Source organism: Onychostoma macrolepis, chromosome 21 (assembly GCF_012432095.1).
Source record: "Onychostoma macrolepis isolate SWU-2019 chromosome 21, ASM1243209v1, whole genome shotgun sequence".
Lineage (NCBI taxonomy): Eukaryota > Metazoa > Chordata > Actinopteri > Cypriniformes > Cyprinidae > Onychostoma > Onychostoma macrolepis.
Genome location: NC_081175.1, coordinates 8,398,953 through 8,416,204, shown reverse-complemented (window position 1 = coordinate 8,416,204; position 17,252 = coordinate 8,398,953). Strand labels below are relative to the sequence as shown.

Here is a 17,252-nt window from a genome sequence, read left to right as displayed (position 1 = left end):
TAAGTAAATCCACTGCTCCCTTGTCTTCTCTGAGGCTGGGACTTTAAACAGTGTTCTGTGCTCATCAGTGCATTTGCTTGAACTCTCGCCATGGCATTAGAACTGGTACACCATTGTCGTTTGCAAAAACACAATAGCAGTGCCGTGGGTGGAAATGTGCAGATTAAGGGGCGGTAATATTATAAGATCCTCTCTTCGTCATGGGGGGAGCGAAATTTGACGTGCCCAGTTTTTCACAAGCTTGCAGAGAAAGGCTTTCCAAAAAAAAAAAGTGTGTTTGTGACGGATAAACTTCTGTTGTCATCTTAGTGGATGTTCAGCAAAGTGCCCTTTTATTTTTACTCTTTATCACCTTGTGTTTGCTCTGATGACCTGATGTCTGGAGCTTGGGGTACCTCCGGTTTCATGCCTTTCACACATTTGGAAAGCTTTGTCTTATCTTTAATGGGCTGTTGGTAACAATTGGTAACAGAAAATCATATTTGGAAAAAGTAAAAGATTCAATGAAAGGAGAAGAGCCAAAAAAAAAAAAGAAAAAAAAAAATGGCAATGGCAGCAGTTGGTGGTGATTTCAGCATTTGGTTCTTCAAAATGCATTGAATTGAATCTGATTTCCTAATGCTCTGGCAGAATCGATTTTTAGACACTTAGTCATGGTGATTTAAAAAAAAAAAAATTCTTGTATAATGTTTTTCTTATTATGTGAGATTTTGCAGCAGTTAAATGTCCCTTCCTTCCTTTGTCCACTTAAAATTTTTGTTTCGCCATTTCCATTCATCTTATCCTGTGTTGAGCTCAATAATAGACCATTCAAAGGAATAGTTTGCTTTATAATTATGATGTCATCATTGTTCTTCTAAGCCCATTAATTTATTTGAAAACAAAAGAAGAAAATCTGAAGAAATTTTATCATACAGTGGAAACATACAGTGACCGATTAGCTGTCAAGATTCGTAACAAAAATATATAATATAAAATGATTCATAAAACTTAGGAGCTGTTTTCCATGTTTTTATGAAGCCATTTCGAAACAGCCATTTAAATTAATTAAATTAAATTATTCACTGAAAACCTTTTAATCCACCTTACCTCTGAAATTGCATTTGCGTATGGCAGTATAATTATCGTTGATGACTAAGTTAAAATATTTTTATTAACGGAAATAAAAAAATAGATCTACATCATTTATTTATTTATTGAGAAAAATGATCCAGTGTTACATATCTGTGAGCTGCAAAAGTATGTGAATCTTTGCTTTCAGTATCTGGTGTGACCCCCCTTTTGCTGCAGTAACTGAAGGTAAAGTTTCTTGTAAATGCTGATCAGTCCTGCACAATAACGTGTAGGAGTTTTAGCCCAGTCCTTAGTGTAGAACCACTTAAACTCTGTGATGTTGGTGGGTTTCCTCCCATGAACTGCTTGCTTAGGTCCTTCCACAACATTTTAATTGGATTAAGGTCTGGACTTTGACTCAGCCATTCCAAAACATTAACTTGTTCTTCTTTAACAATTCTTTCGTAGAATGACTTGTTTGCTTGGGATTGTTGTCTCTCTGCATGACCCACGTTCTCTTGAGACTCTGTTCTTAAACAGATGTCCTGACGTTTTCCTTTAAAAACCTTTTTCCTTTGTGCTGGTATAATTCAGAATTCATTGTTCCATCAATGATGACAGGCTGTCTTGGCCAAGATGCAGCAAAACAGGCCCAAGCCATGATACTACCACCACCATGTTTCAAAGATGGGATAAAATTCTTAAGCTGAAATGCAGCAAGCAATTTTCTTTTTGGAGAACAGTGGCTTTCTTCTTGCAACTCTGCCATGCACACCATGGTTGCTCAGTGTTCTCCTGATGGTAGGCTCATGAACATTAACATTAGCCGATGTGAGAAAGGCCTTTAGTTGCTTAGAACTTTTGCAACCTCACAGACTATTGCACGTTTTGCTTTGGAGTGATCTTTGTTGGTCGACCACATCTTGGGAAGGTAACAGTGGTCTTGAATTTCCTCCATTTGTACACAATCTGTCTGACTGTGGATTTGTGGAGTCCAAACTCTTTAGAGATGGTTTTGTAACCTTTTCTAGTCTGATGAGCAACATCAACTCTTTTTCCGAGGTCCTCAGTAATCTCCTTTGTTCGTGACATGATTCACTTCAACAAACATGATCAGACTTTGATAGATCCCTGTTCTTTGAATAAAAAAGGTCACGTACTGACATTTGATAGTCATTGCACTGACTGAAAACACCTCTGCACAGATGGACTCTGTTACCTTTAAATTAACTGCTAATCCAAGAGATTCACGTTTTGCCACTCACAGATATGTAATATTGGAACATTTTCCTGAATAAATAAATGACAAAGAAAATAGTTTTGTCTCATTTGTTTGATTGGGTTCTCTTTGTCTACTTTCAGGACTTATATGAAAATCTGATGATGTTTTGGGTCATATTTATGCAGAAATATAGAAAATTCTAAAGGGTTCACAAACTTTCAAGCAGCACTGTATATGCAAATTCATTCTCTGCCAGCAGGAGGAGCTTGTAGAGTGGAGAGATATCGGTTTCCCCGGTAACGGCTGTACACAGAGCAGTGCTCCGCTCACGAACGCTGCTTTATCAGGCATTACATGCAAGATGAAATGAAAATGACATCCAAAATTTTCTGAAGACAGTCGGTTTCCTTCAGAAATACAGTGATCTAAAAAGACCCGCACCGGGTTTCGATTTTGAAACGTGCAGTGCTCATGTTTATTCAACAAAGTCAAAGCCTCTTGAAAAATCTATTTTTGGCGGTCAGTTTTGATATTGTGGCGGGCCGCCACAAATAAATCAATGTATGCACACCTATTCTTCTTCCATTTCTCTCCAGGTCTATAGCTAGACTGGCTAACATCCAGGAGGCCACCTTGCGCACAGCAGCTGAGACCACAGAGGTCCTACTGGACCATGAGAAAGAGTGGAAACTGGGTAAGTGCATCCTGCGCTTCCCTGAGATTCTGCAAAAGATCACAGATGACCTGTTGCTTCACACATTGTGTGACTACCTCTACGAGCTGGCCACCACCTTCACAGAGTTCTACGACAGCTGCTACTGTGTGGAGAAGGACCGGCAGACAGGTGGGTCCCTCTAATGAAGAAAGAAAAATATGCTCAGTACCCAAAATTTTAATGGCTATGAGGTCAAATAAATAACATGGATAATGTTTAACATGGATAATGGATAAATAAGAGACCTGCCAACCTGTAAGCATTTTGACCTCAAAGTAAGCTGGTACGATTTGTCACTCTAAACTGCGCAAAAACCTGATGACGGCTCTGTCCACGCGCAGTATTCAAAACAAGCAACAGAAAAAGATGAGTTCAAAAGAACATTATAACATGCTTTTACTCCACAACATCAGACAAATGTTTAAAATAATTTCCTTCCTGATCTGATGTGCCTTATCACAGAATGAGGCAGAAATATATTCTATACTGTAATAAAGGCTATGTTGATTAACAGTGGATTATAAATATACTTAATTTTTTAAATACCCGAGGTGATTTTAAGAACACAGATGAACATTGTCGCAGCAGGAGTGTTTATTATCTTAATGTTCTTTTTGATTTTGATTCTTTTCATTCAAAGCGTTTCTGTCTTCTTTCATTCAGTTACACGATAGCTGGATGCTTTTGTCCATAGTAAGCCCAGCTCACACTGTGCAATTTTGGCCACGATTTGGTCATCTGAGACAAATTTTGAAAATCTTAAAAGATTCCTATAATCCTAGGCTAAAATCTGTGGTCTTGGTTTGGTTTTTCAAAATCTGTGATCGCTAGTTTGACATGTTCACAAACAGCTAATTAATGATTGGTGCGATCAAATGTGACCTCAGATGAAATTCTGGCAGTGTCAGAAGATTTGCCACACTGTCCTGCAGTGTGACTTCTCCTACGATGAACATCAAACTGTCTTCGTTTTTTCAAGGCAAACCATGATCAGAATTAATGCTAGAGATTTCTTCTAACCGCCATAAACTCCGGCGCTCCCGGCCGCCGCTCAAGGAATTCATATGATATATTGCCTTTGCTATATGAACACCGGTTGCACAGCTGTTTTCATGTGGGTGTGTACTGCTGCTAACACTATTCTTCTTAAATATGCTATTAATAGCGGCCTGCAATTGCTGCCATTCAGAAGCTTTTCATGATAGCCAACATTTCAGCCCCACAGCTTGTAGTCACTGAACGTTGTATGGGTTGATAATGTGAAACTCTGGACAAGTTTTCTTGCACGTACTTGTTTTTAATGCGTTTTGGCTGTTGTACAGTCTGACATTAATGACAACTGAGATCCCACAGTGTGACATGATCATCATGTTCGTACAGTCTGACAAGCAGCAATCATAAAGGACTATTAAACATTGCACAGTGTGTGCCTGGCTTTAGGGATTTCCTGGAGGTCTGAGTTCTATTTCTTCTGTAATTCATATGCAGTGTTGGATAACGCAATAATGGATAACGGATAATATCCTGGAAAATTACTATATAATACCTTTTCCATTTTTCTTAGTGTAATAACTGATCAACAATCGTAGGTACAAGCTACTAACAAGGTGTATCATAAATGAACAATGATTCAATTATTATTATGATTATTAAATTTAACAATTGCAAACAGCAGCTCACTTAATGTTAAAAGATGTGTGTACTGCTAAGCATCTTTAATTTCCTCTTTTTATGTAATTTAGATGGAAAATGCATGCCTTTTTATTGTCAAAAAGTTGCTAAAAGTTATCAAATAAATATAAAAAAATAGCAAAACTTGTTGCTAGGTACTTTTAGAAGAAAAAGTTGCTAGGGCAGTCTGAAAAATTGCTAAATTTAGCAACAAAATTGCTAAGTTGGCAACACTGTTCATATGTGGATTTTCTGCATGAGGGCAGTATGAATGAAACAGACATTACATGTGTTCATACTAGGATGGCTCAATACCATAATTTTGGCTTCGGTGCGATACCAGAATGTAATACCTTGGTATAGATACTAAATCGATACCATAGGTAACAAATAACCAGCCTCAAAAGATAAGTGAATTGAAAACAATTTTATTAAAATAATAATAATAATAAAAACAGATTCATATCTTAATACTTAGTATTAAACTGTAACAAAAAAACCTACAGGGAACATAGGTTACATTTTGATGTTGGAGAAAAAAATATATATATATATAACTGAAGTAATACAATGAAAATATATTCAAATCTTCTTATCTTTTCAGTGCAAACACATAATGCAAGCAAAATGTCTCAAAATGTAACCAAAAACCTACCGGCAACATGGGTTACATTTTGACTGAGTTTGAAGAAAAAAATTAAATACAACTGAACTAAGCAATTAATGCAACAAATGTTGCTTTATTGTAAAGTGTTATTCTAACAGTAAAAGTAATATTCAAATCACGTTATTACTCTCTCTCAGATTGTTTTCAGATTTCAGCCTCAGATAGCCAAAGAAAAAGCATTAAATATAAATCTTGCTCTCTCGGCTGCTTCATATTAGCGGTCGGCAGCGTGGCAGAAACATTCCCTTTGTTATTGATACTAACATTAATAAAGCAAACTTGCTTGATTCAAATTCCATTAATATTCGATTGAATGAAATGCAAGTGCATATATTACGTGACCAAAACTTCACTGGTTCTAGCATGTCACACATGCACATTTGAGCTTTCCTTGTGTAGAATATTTGCATTAATCTTGAATTAATGCAATACATAGAATTATGCTTATTTGTAAGAAGAAACAATTCTACTATTATCTCTATTATTAGTCTTGACGGTGTGAAACAACTGTGGGTTAAGGATTGCAATGAGCCGTAAACTGAGTGAACTATTTAAAGATTGAAAAACCCATATATGGAAAAGACTTTGTTCAGGAGCTAGAAATACATGCATGACAAACTATTGATCACCTTCAAGGATACATACAGTGGGTATGGAAAGTATTCAGACCCCCTTAAATTTTTCACTCTTTGTTATATTGCAGCCATTTGCTAAAATCATTTAAGTTCATTTTTTTCCCCTCATTAAATGTACACACAGCACCCCATATTGACAGAAAAACACAGAATTGTTGACATTTTTGCAGATTTATTAAAAAAGAAAAACTGAAATATCACATGGTCCTAAGTATTTAGACCCTTTGCTCAGTATTTAGTAGAAGCACCCTTTTGATCTAATACAGCCATGAGTCTTTTTGGGAAAGATGCAACAAGTTTTTCACACCTGGATTCGGGGATCCTCTGCCATTCCTCCTTGCAGATCCTCTCCAGTTCTGTCAGGTTGGATGGTAAACGTTGGTGGACAGCCATTTTTAGGTCTCTCCAGAGATGCTCAATTGGGTTTAAGTCAGGGCTCTGGCTGGGCTATTCAAGAACAGTCACGGAGTTGTTGTGAAGCCACTCCTTCATTATTTTAGCTGTGTGCTTAGAGTCATTGTCTTGTTGGAAGGTAAACCTTCGGCCCAGTCTGAGGTCCTGAGCACTCTGGAGAAGGTTTTCGTCCAGGATATCCCTGTACTTGGCCGCATTCATCTTTCCCTCGATTGCAACCAGTCGTCCTGTCCCTGCAGCTGAAAAACACCCGCACAGCATGATGCTGCCACCACCATGCTTCACTGTTGGGACTGTATTGGACAGGTGATGAGCAGTGCCTGGTTTTCTCCACACATACCGCTTAGAATTAAAGCCAAAAAGTTCTATCTTGGTCTCATCAGACCAGAGAATCTTATTTCTCACCATCTTAAACTCCATGCAGGCTTTCATGTGTCTTGCACTGAGGAGAGGCTTCCGTTGGGCCACTCTGCCATAAAGCCCCGACTGGTGGAGGGCTGCAGTGATGGTTGACTTTCTACAACTTTCTCCCATCTCCCGACTGCATCTCTGGAGCTCAGCCACAGTGATCTTTGGGTTCTTCTTTACCTCTCTCACCAAGGCTCTTCTCCCCCGATAGCTCAGTTTGGCCGGACGGCCAGCTCGAGGAAGGGTTCTGGTCGTCCCAAACGTCTTCCATTTAAGGATTATGGAGGCCACTGTGCTCTTAGGAACCTTAAGTGCAGCAGAAATTTTTTTGTAACCTTGGCCAGATCTGTGCCTTGCCACAATTCTGTCTCTGAGCTCTTCAGGCAGTTCCTTTGACCTCATGATTCTCATTTGCTCTGACATGCACTGTGAGCTGTAAGGTCTTATATAGACAGGTGTGTGGCTTTCCTAATCAAGTCCAATCAGTATAATCAAACACAGCTGGACTCAAATGAAGGTGTAGAACCATCTCAAGGATGATCAGAAGAAATGGACAGCACCTGAGTTAAATATGAGTGTCACAGCAAAGGGTCTGAATACTTAGGACCATGTGATATTTCAGTTTTTCTTTTTTAATAAATCTGCAAAAATGTCAACAATTCTGTGTTTTTCTGTCAATATGGGGTGCTGTGTGTACATTGAGGAAAAAAATGAACTTAAATGATTTTAGCAAATGGCTGCAATATAACAAAGAGTGAAAAATTTAAGGGGTTTGAATACTTTCCGTACCCACTGTATATGGTAAAAGATACCTGTCCCAAAATACAACGGAGCATATATGGAATACTGTGGAACAGCAGGTATACCAGTGTTAAACAGACATTCTGGAGTTACCTTTGCAAACCGTAACTCAACTTTGTTGTATGGTCAATAAAGTCTACTGGCTTCAAAACCTCTCTAGCAATTTATTTTGAACATGGAAAATTCTACAACAGTTGTTACTGTAAAACATCTTATGTAGGCCTATGTGCGTTGATCAGTTGTAAATAAAAGTAAAAATTAAATTGAATTTATGAATGACGCACTCACCTGTCGATCTCTTAATTCTCTGAAAAGATCAGGATGAGCAAGCGACGAATACTTAAAAAGGTTTGATGTGTTGCCTCCTTTGGCAACACATGATTTATAGCAACACTTGCATTCAGGTGCAGTAAGGTCAGTTTGTTCACCTTTGTCATCTGTTTTGTATGCAAAGTAATGCCATATTTCACTTCTACTGTTCTCTTTATTTATTAATTTCGCTTGCGTTGATAGAGTTTCATCTGTTTGATCCATCGCGTTCTGTTTTCACGTTTACCGGTTGCACAGCAATTTGGGAAGCACTGCCACCTACTGGTGCACTTCGCAACAGCAGTGTATGAAATACCGAATTGAGCAAAATTATGATATCGTACCATTTGAAATATAATATATACCGGTATACCGCGCATCCCCAGTTCGTACCACAAAATAATGGCCATTCCATAAAAATAATACTTCTCTCAAAAGAAATTTGAAGTAGACATATAATAATCCATGTTTTTCTATCTGTATTGTTGCATCCCTACTGTTTACTCTTGTAATCCCCTTGCAATTAAATCTTGCAATCCCCTCCAACCAACTCACTCCCTACCCCGGCCACACTGATGGTACTCAAAAAAAATTGCCCAAGGTTGGCAGATCTGAAATAAATTTAAGTTGTTGTGGTTTTTGCTCTTTAGCAGATGTGTCAGGGGTGTAATCGGTCCAGAAATGCATTTAGTTTCAAGTCACAAGTCAGTATAAACTTTTAATGTAATGAAAGATGCTAAATAGAAGAGCTGTAATTTAGATGTAATTTAAGAACACTGTTTTTCACAGTTGTGTGCAATACGTTTTAACGAACAACAAATGATTCATTTGAACGGGGAGATCTATACTAGGAGATCCCCCCCTCCATTGTAATGTCCTCATTAAAAACTAGTTACTTAGACACTGATAAAGCTACTGTCTCTTGAATTGTACAGCTTCTTTAGTCTTATGTACTGGAGAGTTTGAAAAAGGCTTTGCTTATGGGACTTTTAGGTTTTCTTTTATGATTCTTTAGTTTTAAGCACAGTGATTTAAAAGTTCATGGTTTTAAAGGTAAACAATTTCAACAGCAACAAATGCAAAAATAATGACCATTTTCAAACAAGTTTCCTAAACTGTGTTTAATGGGTTATTTATGCATCTCACATTAAACTAGGAAAAATAATATTTTAAGATAAAACATTCACTTAAATAAATGACCTTTAATGACCAAGACAAGAATGTCCTGGATTTTATTGAAATGATTCTGCTGCTTTGCAGATGGGCTGCTTAACTAATGCTCTGCATTGTCCTTCTCAGGGGAAGTGGTCAAAGTCAACATGTGGCGGATGCTCCTCTGTGAAGCCACTGCTGCAGTGATGGTCAAAGGTTTTGATATTCTGGGTATCAGTCCAGTTGAGAGGATGTGAACTGGTCAATGCCTTCTTCCTACGAACACGAGTCCTTTTTGGTGTCTTGAGAGATTCTTATACCAAATAAAATTCATATAACTGTCCATAACAAAAGCTTCGACTTACGGGTCATTTTTCCTCATGTAAATGTCAGGGCCATCTGGATCCTGAAAACAACCAAAAAGTCTCTTCATCCCTTCTATATAATAAGTCTTATCTTATTATAGTCAAAAAGAATTAGCTCACTTAATTTTTGTTTACCTAAAGCTTTTTTTACAAAAACCTTCCTAATTTAGGTTTTGAACTTCCACAATATGCATAAAATATTGTTCTCCTTTTAATTGTAATGCAATAAATGAATTTCTTAATGTGATTCTATTCACTGGTTTATTTCTATATCTACTTTCCATTCTTGCTAGAGGCTTTAGGAGCATTATTCAGTTTGAGAGAATAAGTTAATTAATTTAGGAGTTCAGTGTTTGTTTTGCTCTTGCCATCAGGATTAAATTAATTGGGGTTGATAAATGCAGCGTCTACGCCTGATAATCTGTCTGAAGATCAAGTGGAATGATTTAATTCACTCATGGGGTCAGTAGTTATTTACTCACTGGATGCCCTACAAATTAGGATTTTCTCAATAATTTCTAGTCTGAGATCACATGTAAAGATACAAACATTTATTTTTACACATTTCCACATGGGCCCCATGTGGGTTTTTGATGGGCTGTCACTTGGGCCCCGCATGGGCAACCCAAATGGGACCCATACAATTTTGTCCATCGGCTCCACTTAGGCCCCATGTGTATTAGCCCATAGGGGCACATGATGGGTCCATAGTGGGCTCCAAGTGGGGCCCATGTAGATTTTCATTATATGGGCCCACATGGGTTCTATTAATTGGGGCCAAGATGGGCCACATACAGAACCCTTATGGGGTGACCACGCTGAATCCACAAAAAGCCCATATATGGGGTTTTTGTGGGACCACAGTGGGTCAGAACTGAGCCCCATTTATATTTATTAATTCCTCTGGATAAAATTAATGTGCTAATATGCAATAAAACTCTAATTTACAATGTTTTTTGACCTAATATCAGTTGATTTTACGTGGTGCTCAATACATTTTAAATTACATGTTAAAATATTTCGGTAACACTTTAGAATAATGGTCCGTTGTTAACAAGTAACTATGCAGGAAGTAATAGGTAGTACTACATTAACACTTAACTTAATACTATTAACTAATAGAGAAGTAAGATTAACTAAGCAGTAAGTAGTAGCAAATTTAGGAGAAAGGTAGTTCCTTATTAGATATGTGATAATTATTAAATAAAAATCTCCTCATTGAGAACTACTTGTGAACTATGACCAATTAATAAAGAATAACCAATTAATTCCTAATCACAACAGTAACGTCTTAAAAGTGAACAATTGGTTATTTGTGGAAACTAATTCATGAATATGATATCCCCCAAATAATTTGGCTACAGTTTGAAATTGTGACTTCTACTCTTACCAAAGGATGGATGTTCTCCGTTTATTTCAATCAAAAACAGAATAATAATAAAAATAATTAAAAAATTTTAATAATTAGGAAGTGATTGAATTAGTTAACAATTATGAGCTCTAGTTTGTGTCAGTTCAGTATGCCTCCGACTCAAAAAGACCTACCTTTAGTGACAGTAGGCTGGGGAGGACTTTTCTTGAATATAAATAATGATGTTCTCTTGATAAAAGCAATTTACATCCTTAATGAAGGCATCGACTGCATTTATATTGTGTTAAGCACAAAACAGCATATTCCAGATTACAGTGCCTGCTAAAATATCACTAGTGCATCACACAAATGTATGAATGTACACTATGTGTCAGATTTAAACATTTTGGTTTCACTTTATTTTGATGGTCCCTTTAACACATTCTATTGACTATAAGTAATGTTGCACCTACATTTCTACTGACTCTCATTAGAGTGTTAGTAGTGTATTAGTTGACTAGTAGGGTTAGGGTTAGATTAAGTTGACACATTCTTGCAAAGTTATTATCTGTTGGGAGACCAACACAATAAGGAGTTGGTAGATATGCAGACAGTCTACTAATACTCTTATGAGAGTTTGTTATCATGTAGTTGCAACATTACTTAGTGTCAGCATAATGTTCAAAAGGGACCATCAAAATAAAGTGTTAAATAACTTATTAAATTACTTAGTAATTACTGAGTGGTTAAGGTGTTTTCACTTTAAAATAATGGTCCAGATCACTAGTAGTTCCTGCAGGCTGACAAGGTAACGTTTGAGAGGGGCTAATGTATTTTCACTTTAAAGCTAAGGTGCTACTAAGGAACTACTAGTGATCTGGACCATTATTTTAAAGTGAAAACACGTTAACCCCTCAGTAATTACTCACACATAAATTAATAAGTTATGTAATGTTTTATATCTGACACCTGAGTCATACATTTGTGTGAAGCACTAGTGATATTTTACCAGTAGATCATGTGGAGTGGGATACATATTGAAATGACATAAAACAGAGTTCATAATTGTGAACTAATTCAATCATGAGCTTGTCAGCATCACTTCCTAATTATTAAAAATTTTAAGTGAATTATCGTTTTTATTATTATTCTGTTTTTGATTGAAATAAACGGAGAACATCCATCCTTTGGTAAGAGTAGAAGTCATAATTTCAAACTGTAGCCGACTTATTTGGGGGATATCATATTCATAAATTAGTTTCCACAAAGAACCCAATTGCTCACTTTTAAGACGTTACTGTTGTGATTAGTAATTAATTGGTTATTCTTTATTAATTGGTCATAGTTCGCAAGTAGTTCTCAGTGATGAGATTTTTATTTAATAATTATCACATATCTAATAAGGAACTACCTTTGTCCTAAAATTGTTACTTACTGCTTAGTTAATCTTACTTCTCTATTAGTTAATAGTATTAAGTTGAGTGTTAATGTAGTACTACCTATTACTTCCTGCATAGTTACTTGTTAACAACGGACCATTATTCTAAAGTGTTACCATTTCAACTGTTAAGAAAATGACTTCAACTCAGAATCTCTAAAAAAAAAAACATTTTTTTATTGGGTAAAACAGGATAAAAACTGGATAAAAGTACTTGAGCAGAACAGGATGAAATGGGCCTGTGCAGACTTCTCAGCTTCATACCTAAAAAGACAGTAAAGAAAGAAAAACAGAAAAGGCAATTATTTTTAAAATACTACTGAAACATTCACAAAAGTATTAAAAAGCATGCATGGTTATAATTAAGCCGTGCCAGTACTTCATATTTCTGCCTAAGTGACAAAACTGTCACTTAAAGGGATAGTTATGCTACTAAAGGTAATATGAACAAGTTAAAAGTGACGCTGTTCAGTTTAGAAATGTAATTATGTTCTAGGAGCTATTTTTGTTGCAAGACAGCCTACACAGCAACGCAGTTTGATTTCAAAAGAGTGTATAACCGTAAAATGTTTATTGTCAAATTAACAGTAACTTACTGGCAACAATTATCCAGTAGTTGCAGTATTTCATACCACAGTAAAATTACTGTGAAACTAAGTACAGTAGCTTTAAGTGTACTATTATTTTTTATTTTTTGTTATATATTCAATGACACAAGTTATTGCTTCACACCAACAGCTTTATTCACAAATCATCTTTTATATTTCACAGCTGAACTTCAATAACACAGAATTGCCAGCATATTAACCAGATTTCATCAGTGAACATACATATAGCCTACAAGTAAAATCACAGATAACACATTGTGCCAGTGGAAAATAAATGGTGTAAATATAAAAATAAAAGTTTGAAGACTTAATGTACTTAATTATTAAGACTATACAACAATAATCAGAGAACACATATCATCTCAAAACATTTAAAATGGTCTTCTTTATGGCAACGACTCTTCCCGCCTGCCTCACGATGGTCCAGCTGGTCAGCCAGCACCACTGCGGGAGAGAAATGCTAGTTAGCATGGCTTAATTGATAAAACAAATGAGACCACTGCAAGTGTTTTAAAGTTCACCTACTTACCTATTTAACGCACTCGTACAACTTGTCGTCTTCACGAGTCTCCCCATTGGGCTGCTAGTGCCGCTGCGGGAGGAAAATACTAGTTTACTAGGAAAGTGAGAAAATAAAATTACAATAATACGTCCATGATGCTGAAGAAAACTGTATACATGTATTTTAACGTATACCTACAAATTTAACATGCTCTTAGGACTTCACGACGAGTCTCCCCCTGGTCTGACAGCCATGCTGTGGGAGGAAAAGGCCAGTTAGCACAGCTTGACTCAGAAACTGAGCCTTTGCTCACATATTCTTATAAAAATTAATATAGCTTTATATCTTGCAAACATCATCAAAATAAAACGTATAAAGAGATAAAAAAGTTGAAAATTAAAGTTAACTTACCACACTCTTGTGAGCTTTCATCTTCACAATAAATCCATCATGGTGCCATGCCATCGCATGGGGAGATGTTTGGTAACACCTAAAACCTAATAACGCCTACAATGCAACTCATTCCACTCTCTTGTGTTGTCTGAAAACAAGTATCAACAATTTGTTCATACTTTTCTACATGTTAGGTGTGGATAAATTTATGTATCATTCAAGCAACAATGCTTATTACTGTAATAGCTTAATAAGTTTTGCTATATGTATGATAATAAGAACTTTGTCTTGCTCTTATGAATGTTTTAGCATGATTTTTGTAAAAGGTTAACTATCAAACAATGCATAGCAATCTTCATGACCAGTGTTTGCATATTTCATTCTGTAACCTATTAGTTTTATTCTCCCCACAAAGACGCTTATAATAGCTGGATCTGGCAAGCGGAGGCTGCGCCAGTGCCCTCACTATCAACTCTCTCTCAAGCCCCGTTCAGAGACCAAATAGCTGTCTGACTTACACATCCGACATGTTTGCGAACAAAGATAGCATTTTTAATCTATTATGAAGCAGACGTGCCTGTATGCACTCACTTTAAAAGCTTTTTATTGAAGTGGAAACGTTATATGGGCGATTGCGTTACACACAGAAACATTCGAGCATAAACTTGTTTTCAGCTTCTGCCCCGTGATTGTATTGTAATGTACTGAAAGTTTGCTGGTTAACTGCCAACATTTTAATTTTTATATAACTGTTTAGCTACGATAGATCAATCGTGACAGTCTTCGTAAGTTTCATTAGTGTCGACTCTGCCATTACTGAATTTTCAAATGTTTTAAAAAATATCCAATTATATAAAAGCAGCAGTAATTTGGCTAATATAAAATGAAATCTAAATATGTTACCTTGATAAGAGAGTTTATCCACTGACACGGAGGTGCCCGACCGTGTTCAAGTGGCGAGTAGCAAACGGTTGCTCTTGGTTTTTTTTTTTTTTTTTTCAAATGAGAAGGGGCGGGAAGACACGCACGCCAATCATCGCATGACGCATTGACTGCATAAAACAAGTGCTTTTAGATTATAAGGAGGAAAAAAAAACCTTTGAGATACTTATACTTATATTGAGACTACACTCTTTTGCTTCAGTCTGTTGTGCTGCTCCCTTTTGTCTAAAGTGATAATATATAACTTAATTATTTCTGGTGTTATCTTTCAAACTAATCTAACTAATTTGATCGTCCGCTTTTAAAACCGCAAGTGCAGCTTGTTAGCCTGTTAGCTTGTCACTGGCGGTTCCATTTACATTTCTATTTGCGCCTATTATTATATTCTTTTTTTTCCTCGCTCCGTTTTTCACGAGCTCATCAAACAACAGTGGTAAGTGGTAAGTTAAGTTGGTATCATTCATTAATCACGGTGAGTAATGGCTTCTTCTCCTGCTATTGTTGTTTGCACTGTTTGCCACATGTATAGTTTATCTGTCTCTGTCAGCAGTGAGGGATTCACATGTGATAAATGTAGAGAAATAGTTAGGCTGACAGAGAAGGTTTTAGAACTAGAGACACGCATCCAAACTTTAGTTGAGGATAGTAAGAATGTGAGGGCTGTAGATACTGCTTTGGATGCGACTAGCTCAGGGAGTCCTGTACATTGTTCTGTTTCGGTTGAGCACGTGCAGCAGGGCAACTGGGTGACTATGAGGCGGCGTAGTCGCGGGTCAAAACACCACTCTTCCGTTCCGATCAAAACAACAAACAGGTTCTCCCCACTCAGTGAAGCACCCACTGAGAAACCTGATGAAAGTGCTCTATTTTCACGTTCCGTACAATAGAATCGCCAATAACTAGAGACACCAGCCACTATAGTCCATTGTTTACCAGGAGCCAGAGCGCCTGACATCTTGGCAAATTTAAAAGTGCTGACTAATGCTAAACGTGAATTCAGTAAGATTGTTATCCACGTCGGCGCTAATGATGTTCGACTTCGCCAGTCGGAGATCACTAAAAATAATGTTAAAGAGGTGTGTGAACTTGCAAGTACGATGTCAGACACTGTAATATGCTCTGGTCCGCTCCCTGCTTACCGTGGCGATGAGATTCATAGCAGACTGTCGTCACTTAATGGCTGGATGTCGAAGTGGTGCCCGCAAAATAACATAGGCTTTATAGACAATTGGAAGAATTTTTGGGGCATACCTGACCTGTTGAAAAGAGATGGTGTTCATCCCTCCTGGGGTGGTGCCGCTCTTCTCTCTAGAAATATGGCACATAGTCTTAGAATTCGTATCTGACTAACTAGGGCCCAGGTCAGGAAGCAGACAGACTGGCCAAACCGATCGTCTGCTAGCCGCCTCACGTCACAGAAGTCAGTTAACTCTTAGCACATAGAAACTTTTTCACCTAGATATCACACTATAGAGACTGTGTCTGTTCCCCGAACTAGAAAATACAGAAAACATCCAAACCAAAGTAATAGTAACAATTTAATTGATGTTCAACAAATAAAAAAACGATATAATACAGATAAACACATGATAAAGCTTGGCTTATTGAATATTAGATCCCTTTCTTCAAAAGCACTTTTTGTAAATTATATGTTCACTGACCATAAACTAGATGTGCTTTGTTTGACAGAAACCTGGCTAAAACCAGATGATTACATTACTTTAAACGAGTCTACACCCCAAGATTGCAGTTACAAAAATGAACCGCGTCCAAAAGGTAAAGGGGGAGGTGTTGGTACAATTTATAACAATATTTTCAGTATCTCTCAGAGGTCGGGTTTCAAGTATAATTCGTTCGAAGTAATGGTGCTTTATATAACGTTATCCAAAGAAACAAGTATTAATGATAAATCCCCTGTGATGTTTGTACTGGCTACTGTATACAGGCCACCAGGGCACCATACAGACTTTATTAAAGAATTTTCTGATCTTCTTTCGGAGTTAGTGCTGACTGCAGATAAAGTCCTAATCGTTGGTGATTTTAATATCCATGTTGATAATGAAAAAGATTCGTTGGGATCAGCATTTATAGACATTCTAAACTCTATTGGTGTTAAACAACATGTGTCAGGACCTACTCATTGTCGAAATCATACTCTAGATTTAATACTGTCACATGGAATTGATGTCAGTGGCATTGAAATTTGGCAGCAGAGCGATGATATCTCAGATCATTATCTAGTCTCCTGTATATTCCATATAGCTAAAGCTGTAAAGCCAACTCCTTGTTACAAATATGGTAGAACCATTACCTCTACCACAAAAGACTGCTTTATAAATAATCTTCCTGACTTATCTCAGTTCCTCAGCATATCCAATAGCTCAGAACAACTTGATGATTTAACTGAAACTGTGGACTCTCTCTTTTCTAGCAGTTTAGATGCGGTTGCTCCTTTACGCTTAAGCAATATTAAGGATAAGAATACAACACCGTGGTATAATGAGTACACTCGCGCCCTAAAGAGAGCAGCCCGGAAAATGGAGCGCAGCTGGAGGAAAACTAAATTAGAGGTATTTCGTTTAGCTTGGCGGGAAAGTACCCTATCC

General features: G+C 37.0%; 2 protein-coding genes and 1 long non-coding RNA gene across 3 annotated transcripts in view; 2 read left to right on the top strand and 1 right to left on the bottom strand.

Annotated features, from left to right (window-relative positions):
* The window catches only part of rars1 (arginyl-tRNA synthetase 1), a 79,260-nt gene extending 69,611 nt beyond the window's left edge, over nt 1-9,649 (top strand). Inside the window, exons 14-15 of the mRNA XM_058757424.1 lie at nt 2,872-3,119; nt 9,195-9,649. Coding sequence (XP_058613407.1) covers nt 2,872-3,119; nt 9,195-9,304 — 358 coding nt within the window. The 3' untranslated portion in view covers nt 9,305-9,649. The remainder of the gene's footprint in view (nt 1-2,871; nt 3,120-9,194) is intronic.
* Nucleotides 9,650-12,580: 2,931 nt separating this feature from the next.
* Nucleotides 12,581-15,081, bottom strand: LOC131528228 (uncharacterized). The gene is made up of 5 exons (XR_009267822.1): nt 14,608-15,081; nt 13,723-13,852; nt 13,510-13,566; nt 13,339-13,401; nt 12,581-13,253 (listed from the first exon to the last, which is right to left on the bottom strand). It is a non-coding gene; the product is annotated as an uncharacterized LOC131528228 (long non-coding RNA).
* A 44-nt stretch (nt 15,082-15,125) lies between these two features.
* Nucleotides 15,126-15,992, top strand: LOC131528227 (uncharacterized). Its single transcript, XM_058757233.1, is given in 1 exon segment — nt 15,126-15,992. A coding segment is annotated over 1 exon segment (867 nt).
* Nucleotides 15,993-17,252: the final 1,260 nt, after the last annotated feature.